The following is a 12,400-nucleotide window of genomic DNA, read 5'->3' as shown; positions in this document are numbered from 1 at the left end:
TTTTTTCTCCTACCGCTGATCAACACCCGGTTACCACTAACTACCTCTCCACTTCTCATTGCACTGTTTCACTTTGTAAATAAATATCACTGCTTGCACCGAAGCCAGCTATCTGGGTCCGTCTTTTTTTCCCCGCTCGCTCATCATAGTGTCGAGCATCCCTAACAGATTCCTGCCCTGTCCTAAGCTGTCTGCTTTTCTGCATGGTCGTGTTACAGGAGTACAAAGAGTGGTTCTGTGGGGACGGAAGCTGCTGTGCAGCTGTACGCACAGATAGAACAACCTCAAGCTCCTGGCAGAGGAACAAATCATATCTTCAGTCTTTCTCCTTGCTCCCTTCCAGCCCCTCAGTACCCTCACTTGGACAGCAAGTGTGGAGCGTAAATGACTCTTTGACTTCTTGTCCTCTTCAAAAAACATTATCTCTGTCTCTCCTCCTGCCCCACTGTATCTCTCCATCTCCCCCTTCTCTTTGTAGACCTGCAGCCTTGACATTTGTTACTTGCTACCTCCTCCTTCTCTCACTTTCTCCATCACTCTTTAGCACTGACCCATTAGGGAGATGGTGCACAGCCTACACAACCTGAAATAACTAATATTTTCCTCTCCCTCTCACAGTTTGTCTTATCCCTCTAGTATGTACTGTATTTAGTTAATTCTCTCTATTTTGTCAACTCCCTTTTCTCCATCTACTTCACCTCTCCTCATCTCCTACGCCTCCACATCTTCTCACTCCCTCTGTCTCTTTCCTCTGATAAGTAGAAATAATAAAGTGCTGATCTGTTGCTGAGACATAGCCTGATGCAAAACGGGAAAGGTCATTTTCACACTAACAGAAGCAGTCAGACACTTACACAGTAATGGCTGCAACACTGTTTTTGGGTAAAATCAGATAATGCTACAACTTAAATTTAAAGTTTACAATCTTATGGTGTGGAAGCCTTGCATTTGTAAATGCTTTTCAAAACAAGTGTGTAAATTTAAACACACATAGTCATCAAGCTTTCTCTGTTTCTGGAAAGGCAAGTCCCATTAATACTAGATGCAGAGAGTACGCTTGGTTAGAGTTGCCACCTGTCCCTTATAATATGGGATCGTGCCATTTTGAATCAACATGGGCTTGTACAGTGTGCCACAGGCCTTATGTAATGGCAACTACAGATAGACTTTGGTAGGCCAGTCTGAAGGGGACAATCCTAAGCTTGGGTCAGTGCAAAAGTAAAAAGACACACTGTACAAAAACAAAAAAATGTTACAGGTAAGAAATTGTCTGGCACATAGCACCTTGCACTAGGCATTTGTAGGTATTACAAAACCCAGATATATTAAGCTAAAATTGACCTTTAGAGGTACAAGTAAGTGTATTTTTTACCCTCAGATAGAGCCAGGCTAGCTGATTCCCATCTTAATGCTAAGCTAAGATAACAATCTCCTGGATTTAGCATCGTGTTTTCTGTGAAGACATGAAACTGATATCAATCTTCTCATCTAACTTTCTGTAAGAACGAGAAGAAGGATATTTTCTAAAATCTTTTAAGTTTTTTTGTTTATCCATAGTCTGAAGTACCAACCTGAAGCAGTTGTTGTGGAACTTGTTATAGGAAGCCATGGTAATGAGACCGCCCCAGGCACAGCCCAGGGAGTAGAAAATCTGTGATGCAGCATCTCCCCACACCTACAAAAACAAGCCTGTGTTTAGTCAGCAGAAAAAAGAAGGAAAAAGATCCATTTCTATAAACATTTTATCTGTCCGCCTGCCTGTTTATGTGAATGAATACCTTTGCATCAAGGACCATATGCCACTGTGGAGTCAGGTAGTACTTGATGCCGTTGATGGCTCCGTCCAGGGTGATTCCACGGATGAACAAGATGGTCAAAACCACATAGGGGAATGTGGCTGTGAAGTACACCACCTGGGCATGCACACACACACACACACACACACACACACACACGCACACACAAACAAACAAAGTGGTGAAAGCAGTTGAAAATTGTGGTATTTTATGGCAAAGTGACGAGAGCTTAAAATGCTGCATACTATACACTGATCAGCCATAACATTATGACCACTGACAGGTGAAGTGAATAACACTGACTATCTGTTACAGTGGCACCTGTCAGCATGTGGAGTATATTAGGCAGCAAGTGAACATTAAGTCATCCAAGTTGATGTGTTGGAAGCAGGAAAAACAGACACGTGTAACGATCTGAGTGACTTTGATAAGGGTCAAATTGTGATGGTGAGATGACTGGGTCAGATCATCTCCCAGACTGCAGGTCTTGGTGGGTGTTCTTGGTTTGCACTGGTTAGTATCTACCAACAGTGGACTAAGGAGGGACAGAGAGTGGAATGGTGACAGGGTCATGGACGCCCACGGCTCACTGATGATGAGGTTGACCTACTGTAGATTAAACTTTTAACTTCCATTTGTACTTTTCACAAGATTAAAATTGATTTGAATCTTTGTTAAAATGGTTGAAAATGAGAAATACTGTACATTGGTCTCTATGAAGAGAAAGAGTCAGGGGCTGTAGTGGTGATATCACACTTAGAGCAGTGAGGCTGTTGAATTAGTCTAAAAAGTTATCTCTAACTTGTCCTCATGACCACAGTTTTCACTTCTTTTACATAGGTTTCCCAATGAATGGTAGACAAAATCATGCTTTTCCTGAGATTAGAACTATGGAAGCAAACAGATTGACAGAACATGCATAGTGAGCTGCAGAGTCCCATGAGTGCCAAACAGCTGCTGCATTGACTCCTGTGCACACAGTGTCAGACAAGTGGTCATAATGTTAATGCTGACTGGTGTATACTGTATGTGCGTATTAAATGACATGAATATCTGCCTATGGTTAACCCTCATCTATAGAAAAAGTTATCATGCTGTGATGAATTTAGGGTAAATGCACCATTTTGGGACCATATACACTACATATATCAATAAGTTCTAATAAATACTATCCCAAACAGCTACATACAGTAGCAAATGCTTCAACTATGTCCAAACATCCACTTTAATGCTCAGTCTTAGCAAAGGCAGGACAGAAATTGGACAGAGGTCTGCAGAGTTTGCATTATCTGCCAACAGTTGATAGCTAGAGTTAGCTACCGAACCGAGAGCTGAGCGGAGCTGAGATCAGGATGCAGACTCAATTTTTCAATCTTTTGCTCATATCAACGAGATCTCTAGGTTTGCTGCGAGTTAGCTACACTCAGCTAAGGTTATCCATTTTGAATTACCACAGTCAGTAAAGTGAGATGATTTAAGCAACTTTTTAGCCAAGGAAAACAAGAAAGTATGCAGGTATATACAGCGTCTCCCTATAAAAATGGCACCCCCATCCCAACATTCAACATGGCATGACGTACCTTCACATTCTCTATATACAGGTAAGAGTATGTAAACCACTCAAGGGGGATTTGTTGTGTTTTTCCTCTATAACAATAATAATAATAGTAAGGTCCAGACCTTACTTTGCACTGGGGATGACTTTTGTTGTGATTTGGCGCTGTATAAATAAAATTGAATTGAACTGAATTGAATTGAATGTGTAGGTGTGTGTGTGTGTGAGGCTGACCTTTCCAGAGGATTTAACACCCCTGATGAGACAGAGAAAGACGACACACCAGGACACAGCCAGGCAGCCCAGAATAGGGAGACGGACCTCGCCAAAGTTCCCAATATCGTCAGAGATGTTCAACACATAGTGTCTGAGAGAAAGAGCGACAGGCAGACACAGGAAGAGAAAGAAAGACAGAGAGAGAGGTTCAGATAAATACTTTGGATTTGCAAGTTTGGCTTACGATGCTGATACTGATTTTAAAAGCAAATACCCAAAAAAAGTGTTACTTGCAGGAGTGGTCATACATGTCCACAGAACGCTGTTGTTCTACTGTATTATTATTACTCTGTAGTATTGCTAGTGACATTTTGGTGCCCTTTATCCATACACAAGAGAGTATGATCTACCTCAACAAGGCTAAATAGCATAGCTTTAGTGTTGTTACAGAGGTTTGATGTAGTTAGAATTGGAGCATTTTACATCAACATCTGAAATTTGATGGTCTCAGTGGAATAAAACAGTTACAAACATTATGTGAAACCAGGCAGGAATGTAAAGTGAATTACAGCCTGTGTTATGTGACACATACAGCTGAAGCCAGTGAATAACCTCTTATCAAAACAAGCATACCTCTTGTTTATCCCATATTGGACCTTCATTTTGAAAGACAATGCCATTAAAATGAAATATACAATAAATACTAGAAATATGATTTTGTTTGTGCTTGATAATAAACTGTCAGCTCAGATTATCCTCACATTCTGCACAGCTGGGTAAGAGCAGTGCCGTGACTTTAGTTTTGTCTTGACGTTTAAATGTACTTTGCCCATCCCTTTGGTGACTTCATATGCAGTGCAAGTACATGCCACTGTGGTGTAACGACAAGGGCAATAATGTATCATGATGCAAAGTCAGGGTATTTTGGTGAAGTGTGGCTTTGGCTGCAGAACAGTTTTCAGCTTGTCACTGTTGACAGTGACATTTGTTTATTCCATCAGTAAGAAAAGCAAATATTTGTCAGGAATGTGACAAATGAATGACAAGCAACAAAACAGCTTTGGGGGTTTTTACAAAACCTGTTGCAAATTACCATCAGGTAATTTAGCTGTGTAATTACAAACACTAATGATGTGAATGAGCACAGCTGCAGCTATTAAATTCAATGTGCTGCTGCCTGTATTGCACATGTGTGAACTGAGAGGGGTGCAGAAGAAAGTGTAAGTTTACTGCTATTGAACCTTAACATTGGTTGAAGAAACCAACAAACATGTAATTCACTGCCGGTCAAATTGTCCTTCATTTAGTTCAGTTATCAAAAAATGGTGTGACTTAGAAGCTTGTAAAATCCATCACATTCTCCTCTGGCATCCCAAAAAGAGAGATGTGATTTAGAAACATTCTCTCTTTCCACAAATGTGCTATTAATACCAAAGATGTCTCAGATGAATAACAGCTGCAATGCTGAAAGCAGTGCTGCAAATTTGAAGCTTTTTTCCCAAACCTTTAGTATCAGCTGCAGTTCAGTGTGCCACAGCAGTGGTAAATCAGGTAGCCTACTGAGGGAATGATTTTGTTTCCTTGAACGGCAACACCTAAAAATGCATATTGCAAGAGACCATATGCACTACTTCCAGTGGTACCACTTCTTTCTTTCTAGTACAGAACCCCACTGTGAATTTTTGGTTAATAAGAACAGATGCAGTTTCTCAGTTTAGTGCCACAAATGAACTGCAAAACCCCAGTAAATATCCACCTTTGAATTTACCACTTTCCAACCAAGAGACATATTTAGATTGACATAAAATGTATAATGAAATTATAATAGCTGAAGTTGTTTGTACTGAGCTGAAGATTTGTGGGTAGTTCTGAACATTATCAGCTGCTGCTGCACTTTAACCACAGTTGATTACATTCTCACAGTTAGCTGAAAGCCGCAGGATGGATATGCATTTTATACCTGAAATGCATATCCATTACACATGATGGTCCACTGTGGGCACCCTGATTCAGTCATGTGCAAACAACTGCAGTCTGCTCTGAAATGACCACAGAAAGGAATGTAATTCTCGCACATTAAATTAATCAAAGTAGCAATGCACTGTCCTGGTGGAGCCGTGACAACCGGAGACAGTCCACAGTGAAAAATCTTGAGACATTTACAGTTGTCTCATTTCTATCCCCTCTCTTGCTGTCTTCTCTCATCCATACGGATCATCCATCTTATCCATTCATCCAGAAGTATAATGTGACTGAGAGAATAGTTGATCACATCCCACTGATTTATGTTTCACATTACGAAACACTTAATTACATAGTGCAACTGCTGCTATGTGAATATATGAACTTGGACTTGGAAACTGACTTTTACCTCACATAGCACATTATGCTGATCATCCTAGTTCCACCATTAAAAACAGCTGATAGAGAAGTTAAAAAGACTGAATAATAATATGAGAAACCTCCTGCAAGTCACTTCTTATGACTCCCAAAGGCTGATGTACTTACAGTTAAATCATTGCTTTCTGTAAATGCAGGGCAAGTTTAAAGCAAGCGTATCTTACAGGTACAAGTCAAATTTGAACCTTTTGTCAAATATGATACACAGACTCCACAGAGGTTACTTGCATAAGTTAGTAAAACTTATCAAATAAACTGCATTATAAAAGCAATCCATGCATAGCCAGTCTTATGATAAAGTGATTTTTAAAAATGTGAAACACTTGTAACAGGGATGTTGCAAATGTACTGTATCTGTAGAGACAGTGCCAAGTTAAGGCGGTCGGGCCTTTTTGGAACATTTTTCCTGACGTTTCTGCAGTTATGACATTTTGTAATGCAGGTGCAGTATTAGAACATAAAAAATCTAGTTTGAAAGGTAAAAAAATCTAATCAAATGTAGTTGGTTAAAACAGAATGTTGCACTTCCTGAATGTTATTACCTTTTACACCAGTACACCAATCAGATTACTGGGATTTTAAAGTGCAGATGCATAAAAAGCAACCCAGCATAGTGTTTACCTACTCAAGTCAATTTACAATGTGCTAAATTACTTTATGTCCTCTGTCACTGTTGAACAAGACCTACTTTAAATCAGTGAATTAAACCATAAAACCGCTTTGACTTTAATCATATAAACAAATCATTCCAAATAATAATAATAAAAATGCTACGTCTGCTACTGTATTACCCAGTTTCCACTTGCAGTACTTACTTCCAGTACTCTTCACTTGGGCTTGTCCTTTTGGTGCGGTTCACTGCCTCAGACACTCCTGCTGCCAGGCTGGTGGTGGTGTTAGCCAGGCTGCCGTTGAGCTGGTGGCCAGTGCCTACCACTCCGCTGCAGTCTGGCGTGTTCCAGGGGTTGTTGCAGTAGGTCCACGGCAACAGGTTTGTCATTGACAAAAAAAAGTAGTAGAAGGCGATGCAAATGACCACGTTGTAATAGATCCCAATGTAAGTGGACACCACCATCATGCCATAGCCCACACCTGAAGGGAGGAAGAGACAAGATGGAGAAAGAAAATAGAAGAACTTGAAAGTAAAGCAAATAATAGATTTACCAGTACTGAGCCACTAACCTTTGAACATAGGGCTGATCTTCCAGACTCCCAGACACCCCAGGCTTGCGAACTGACCGAACGACAGCTCAAGGAAGAAGAGAGGAAAGCCGCAGAACACCAGCATGACAAAGTATGGTAGCATGAAAGCACCTGGAAGGGAGAAATAACAGGACAAAATCTCAGTCATTGTCATGGAATTATGATCTGCTATTATATGCTTTTCAACATTTGTCCAAACACATATAACATCAGTTTCCTCTCTTCAGCTGAATGAGGATGGTGAGTCGGGGCATGTGGAGGTGTTGGGACCAACAGAAAAAGAGTTGTCAGACATGACAGGCTGATGGTGACCAAGTATTGTATAAAGGTATCATTGTATAATTTCTGTCTACAAGATACAGTACAGGGAAAAATCACAGGTAAGATAGACAAATTCCATAATACTATAGAAATGCTACATACATTATGAGTAAAAACAATACATTTATCCTAACCAACCATTTATCACATTGCTACATAAATTAGACTTATGTCATTTGATCATAAGAGCTACATAAAAATACAAAGAATATTGCAATCTGGGGGAAAAAACTAAAGAAACAAACAAAAAAAACAAGCAAAACACATGAACCTCATCTGTTATAGTAACCTCCCCAGAGCGGTCACTGAGTCTATTCAGTGGTTCAGCAACTCTCTCGTGATTCACACTGGACAAGAAACCAAACAATCATCTGTAGGGAATGTCTGGTGTGTGTGTGTGTGTGCTTTCATATGACTGTCCATATGTGAACTAGGCTGGCACAACCAGCTGAGATTGTACAGTACCAAAACATCATCAGTGTGTGTGAGTTGCTGGTGAAGCTCAGCTGTCCTGTCTATCTACAGCGATGAGTGACGTAATGTATGGGAAATCATGGTCTCCTACATGTGTATCTAATCCAGATATTTGCAGTGTAAAAAGATAAACTGAAGTGTTGGTGATGCCAAGAAAAGGTCTGAATAATATAGCTATAGAACTTTGACCAAACTGACTGACTTTCACTTTGCTTTGATACTTTTCCTGTAAAAACTCTAAGCAGGATACAAATGTACTGAGAACCTTTAACTTATTTAATCTAGACATTTTAGGACCGACTAAGAGGAAAAGAAACAAACTGACAGCAACAGAGCTTGAATATATTTTGCTCTTCTGTTCTTACGCCTTGAATGCAGAAGCTGTATAGCGAACAGTGCAGATCAGCAGCACTAAAGCGGCAGCATCTGGATCCATTCTGTGTACTCAGACACATCTTGACAGTATTCACAGCCCAAAAAACAACAATATAGTTAAACCAAACTAGACTTTATAATTAAAAAAAATACTTTGGGTTGCAGTTATATACATAACGTATGAGCCACATGCAGCTGGTGAAGACTGCTGCATTGATTAAGGTGCTCAACACATTAGTTGTTACATTTACATTTGACGTATTTCCAAGATACTGTATCTAATTTTATTGTTCTTTAGTTTTACACTGCTTAAATGTTAAGACAAAATTTCATCCTTACTGTGTATTTGTTCTTGTATATGGATGGTTTTACAGTGAGGTTCTCTAGAGTCTAAGTGAGATTAGTGGGTTGGTCTGCTACCACAAAGCTGGCTCCATGGTACATGGCTAATTTGCTCCAGAGCAGGTTGATTCTGAACAAGATCTGATCAAAATCTGTCAACAGCTCGACCATTGTCTGAACAAATCCGAGAAAATGTTGCTTTTAATTACCAAGTCAACCTCACATGAATACACTCACAGCAGGATGAAAAAGCCCAGTATTAGACCCAGTGAAGCCAGATTACTCAAAGATAGCCAGCCAAAGTTGAGCTCACTTTGTGGTACAGGCCCCTGCTGCTGCTGGACTACTAACACTTCATCAATAGAGTCCACAACAGTAAGTAACTTAGATTCCAAAGTCCAGTGGATACATTAACCTCTCAACCCTAAGTTATCAGCTTTGCACATGTTCCTGGTTATCAACTAATCACTCAGTTTCTCTATAGTGTTTTATGTAATGTACTTTTAAGCATCTGTACTGTACTTCATATTTATGCTATGCCATATATGCCAAATTGGCCAGCAATAATAAACAAAACCACTAATAAGCCAAAACAAATGAGCTAGGCTCTGTATTGTGAATACCTCCTCCATTTCTGTAGCACAGGTAGGGAAACCTCCAGACGTTGCCCAGGCCCACAGCGTAGCCCACACTGGTCAGGATAAACTCAATCTGGTTGCCCCAGTTCCCTCTCCGGGTGTTTTCATCCTTCTTCACTGGCTCACCTGGAACTGCGCCATTCTACACCAAAGACACAGAAAGAGACAGAAGTGACTTCAGGTGCCAGGAAGGCCAGTGTGTTCCTGAGACAGTGCTGCGCCGCCAACTCCAACAACTGCACTGGGCATATTAAAACACGTCTCTTTTGCCAGCATCAGTTAGAAGTGGATGGGGAGACAAATAACATTCTGTTGCTCACTGTATTTCCTTCAGTACCAAATAATCTTATTGGGTTGAAATATTCATGTTTCACATTCACAGTTACCGAACATTTTCTGTAAAATATGTTCTCCTCCACCCTGAAGTCTAACATAAGGTGGGTGTGCTGGAGCAGACAGGATGCAAAGTGAAATGAGTGCCTTAACAACAGCCCATAAGCATTTGGCCTTGTCGTCCTCATTTCCAGCTTCCACTTGCTTCTCTGCCCTCCTCCATCACTCCATCTGCTGGCATCAGATGGCCCCTCTCTCCTGACCTCTTGTGTAGTTCTGTCTGTCTGGATGTGTGTTTGCTGGGTGCACATGAACAGACTCATGCTGTTGCAGAAAACTAAATACAACTAACTGAATTCATGAATACACTTTCTGTAAAATGTGAACACAGATACTTGTAGACCATAGTAAAGACAGACAGTGTGATTTGCTGCTCTAGAATGAGTCATTTGCAAACTAAAATTAGGTAATAACTTTGGTTATTTTGCATAGATTTGCTTCCATTCTGGAACTTCAAGGAAGTGTTAAGTACCAGAGTCAATACAACAGAAATGTGAAGTGATCTGAAGCCTGTCACTCAGTGGAGCACTGTGTTTCCCTGATGTGTTTTTAACCACTTTTGAACAACGGTGGTGATCTATGGCACTGACGAATAAGCTGATCCAAGACCGACAGACCGAGAGCCGCTAACAGTGAATAGAGGCAAATCATTGTTGGTTTTAGTCTCTGTATGGGGAGTGTTGAAAATACTGTTAATATAGATAATGACTGGCCTTATCCTTTATGTGTGTTTTTATTGTTTTTATTGATGTTTAAAGAACTATGGTCTACTTACAGTGTATGCTGCCTCTGGCCATTAAGGTAGATTTAAAAATATTCATGAGGTGTGATTTGGGTAAGAAAGAAAGCTGTACACACTATAATGATTTAAGAGAGTTAATTTGCCATAAAAAAGAATGAACAAACCTTGAAATAGTTGTTTAACTGTCATGTGTTTAAATTCGCTAACTGCCCCAAAAACATACTGTACAGTCAATATTTTTGAATCATGAAGTTTGTGGCATATAATGAAAGTCTGAATATTTGCTAGTGAATGTTTTTCTATGTTTTTATGTTTTCAAATGTGCATGCAGCACTTTGACTCTGGCTTATACAAAAGTATGGTGTTTTCTAAGCCCATGCAGGCTGGGCACAGTTGTCTGCATGTCAGAATAATACAAACTTCATTCATGCTGTCTATGTTATCTGTGTGTAGCAGAACTCACTGAATGAATGAGCTCATACTTACAATAGGGAAGGCTTTGAAAATGACAATGTGAATTGAATACTGGTCTTCAAAACAGACTTCGTCTTTGCAGCTAACTGTTATTTCAGCTGTAAAAATTCTTTAAAACCACAAAATTCTCAAACAATGTTCTGCTTATAGACAACTTCACCATAAACACAACACAACTGCCCTTAAAGGGGTTTGTTTGTGAACAAGTTAATGCAGAGTTTGTATAATGTAATAGCAATGAAGTCAAATTTCTTCTACTTTGTTTTATTTTATGAAACACAAGACAATAAGTCCTGGGTATATACAGACACAACACACACACACCCTGAGCACTACTTTTCCCAGTTAAAGAGCGAGACATCTTGTTCATCAGCAAAAAGCATCAACAGCATCAACAACATCACATTTTGTCCCCACGGTACCACAGTCCAACTCTGAGGCAGCGCCAAGTCTGATTAAAAAAAGAGAGAAAAATAGCTGGACACCAAAACGGCAACAAACACATAAAACAAACAGCTGCCATATTTTCCCCAAAGCTCAGTAGTTTGTCTTTGAGTCTGGCTGTGCTTGCATTTTAGGAGGTCAAAATAAAAAGCATTTCTCCAGAATCTTTGACCTCTCTTTGTGCAGGACTAAAGTCTGCAGGTGGGACAGACAGGAAGATCAGCAAACACAAGTGCTAGTGGTGACGAGACGCTCACAGCGAACCCATGGTCTCAGCAGTGTGTGAGGAGAAACCCCCAGCAGTGAGCCCACCATCACAGCGGGTCTCACGTTACAACATCTCCGTCTGGAGTTGACTTTGGAAGGAGTCACAGAATTAGTGTACAGCTGTGTGTGTTCTTGCTGCACCCAGTGTTCTTCCCTATCAGCAACCAGGTGTGGGCCTTCAGAAGACCCACACACATTCATTAACACACAAATTGACAGTTTGGTTCAGGCCTGACAAAGAGAGCAGGAGATGAAACACTGAGAATAGCAACGACCCTGAATCTTTGGGGTCCACTCTCTAAAACTCAACCTGACATATTCAGGAGAGACGCTGTTAATTGTGTGGGGTTTAAATTCGTTGCCAGTGAAGTGAGTGAATTCAAAACAAGTTGAGAACAAGTTTGTTCTTATGATTATTTACCATGGATTATACCATCTGCTATAATCTGACTGCAGTGAGTTGACCATATTCTCACTGCTGTCACTGGCAAGAACAGGAAATCACATATGTAGTCATCAGAAAACTCTGATATGACTTGTGGACTCTTATAATAATCTTTCAGTGTTTAAAATAATTACTGTGCAGTTGCACATTAAGTAAATCATCATGAAGTATTCATGGACACAGGTTCAAAGTGCAACATAGTCATTAAATTTTGTGGTGCCCCTGACCGGCCGCCAATGTTCATGTGTTTTGTTGTGTGCAAATGGGTTTGACACTGTTGTTGAAAGCTGTGCATGTATTGGTTACCGTTGTTTC

The 12,400-nt window shown here is 40.2% G+C and overlaps 1 protein-coding gene across 4 annotated transcripts in view; it reads right to left on the bottom strand.

Moving 5' to 3' along the window:
• slc6a9 (solute carrier family 6 member 9) overlaps positions 1-12,400 on the bottom strand; it is an 83,887-nt gene that overhangs the window by 14,454 nt on the left and 57,033 nt on the right. For all 4 annotated transcript variants that reach the window (XM_020604579.1, XM_020604580.1, XM_020604577.1 and 1 more), the window contains 6 exons: positions 9,306-9,462; positions 7,150-7,281; positions 6,783-7,059; positions 3,586-3,718; positions 1,779-1,913; positions 1,572-1,675 (listed from right to left, as the gene is read on the bottom strand). In XM_020604579.1, the coding sequence (XP_020460235.1) occupies positions 1,572-1,675; positions 1,779-1,913; positions 3,586-3,718; positions 6,783-7,059; positions 7,150-7,281; positions 9,306-9,462 (938 nt within the window). The remainder of the gene's footprint in view (positions 1-1,571; positions 1,676-1,778; positions 1,914-3,585; positions 3,719-6,782; positions 7,060-7,149; positions 7,282-9,305; positions 9,463-12,400) is intronic.

The sequence above is a fragment of the Monopterus albus genome, unplaced genomic scaffold (genome assembly GCF_001952655.1).
Source record: "Monopterus albus unplaced genomic scaffold, M_albus_1.0 scaffold66.1, whole genome shotgun sequence".
NCBI classification, from domain to species: domain Eukaryota; kingdom Metazoa; phylum Chordata; class Actinopteri; order Synbranchiformes; family Synbranchidae; genus Monopterus; species Monopterus albus.
The sequence above is the reverse complement of the archived record's forward strand: the minus strand, read 5'-3'. Positions and strand labels throughout refer to the sequence as shown.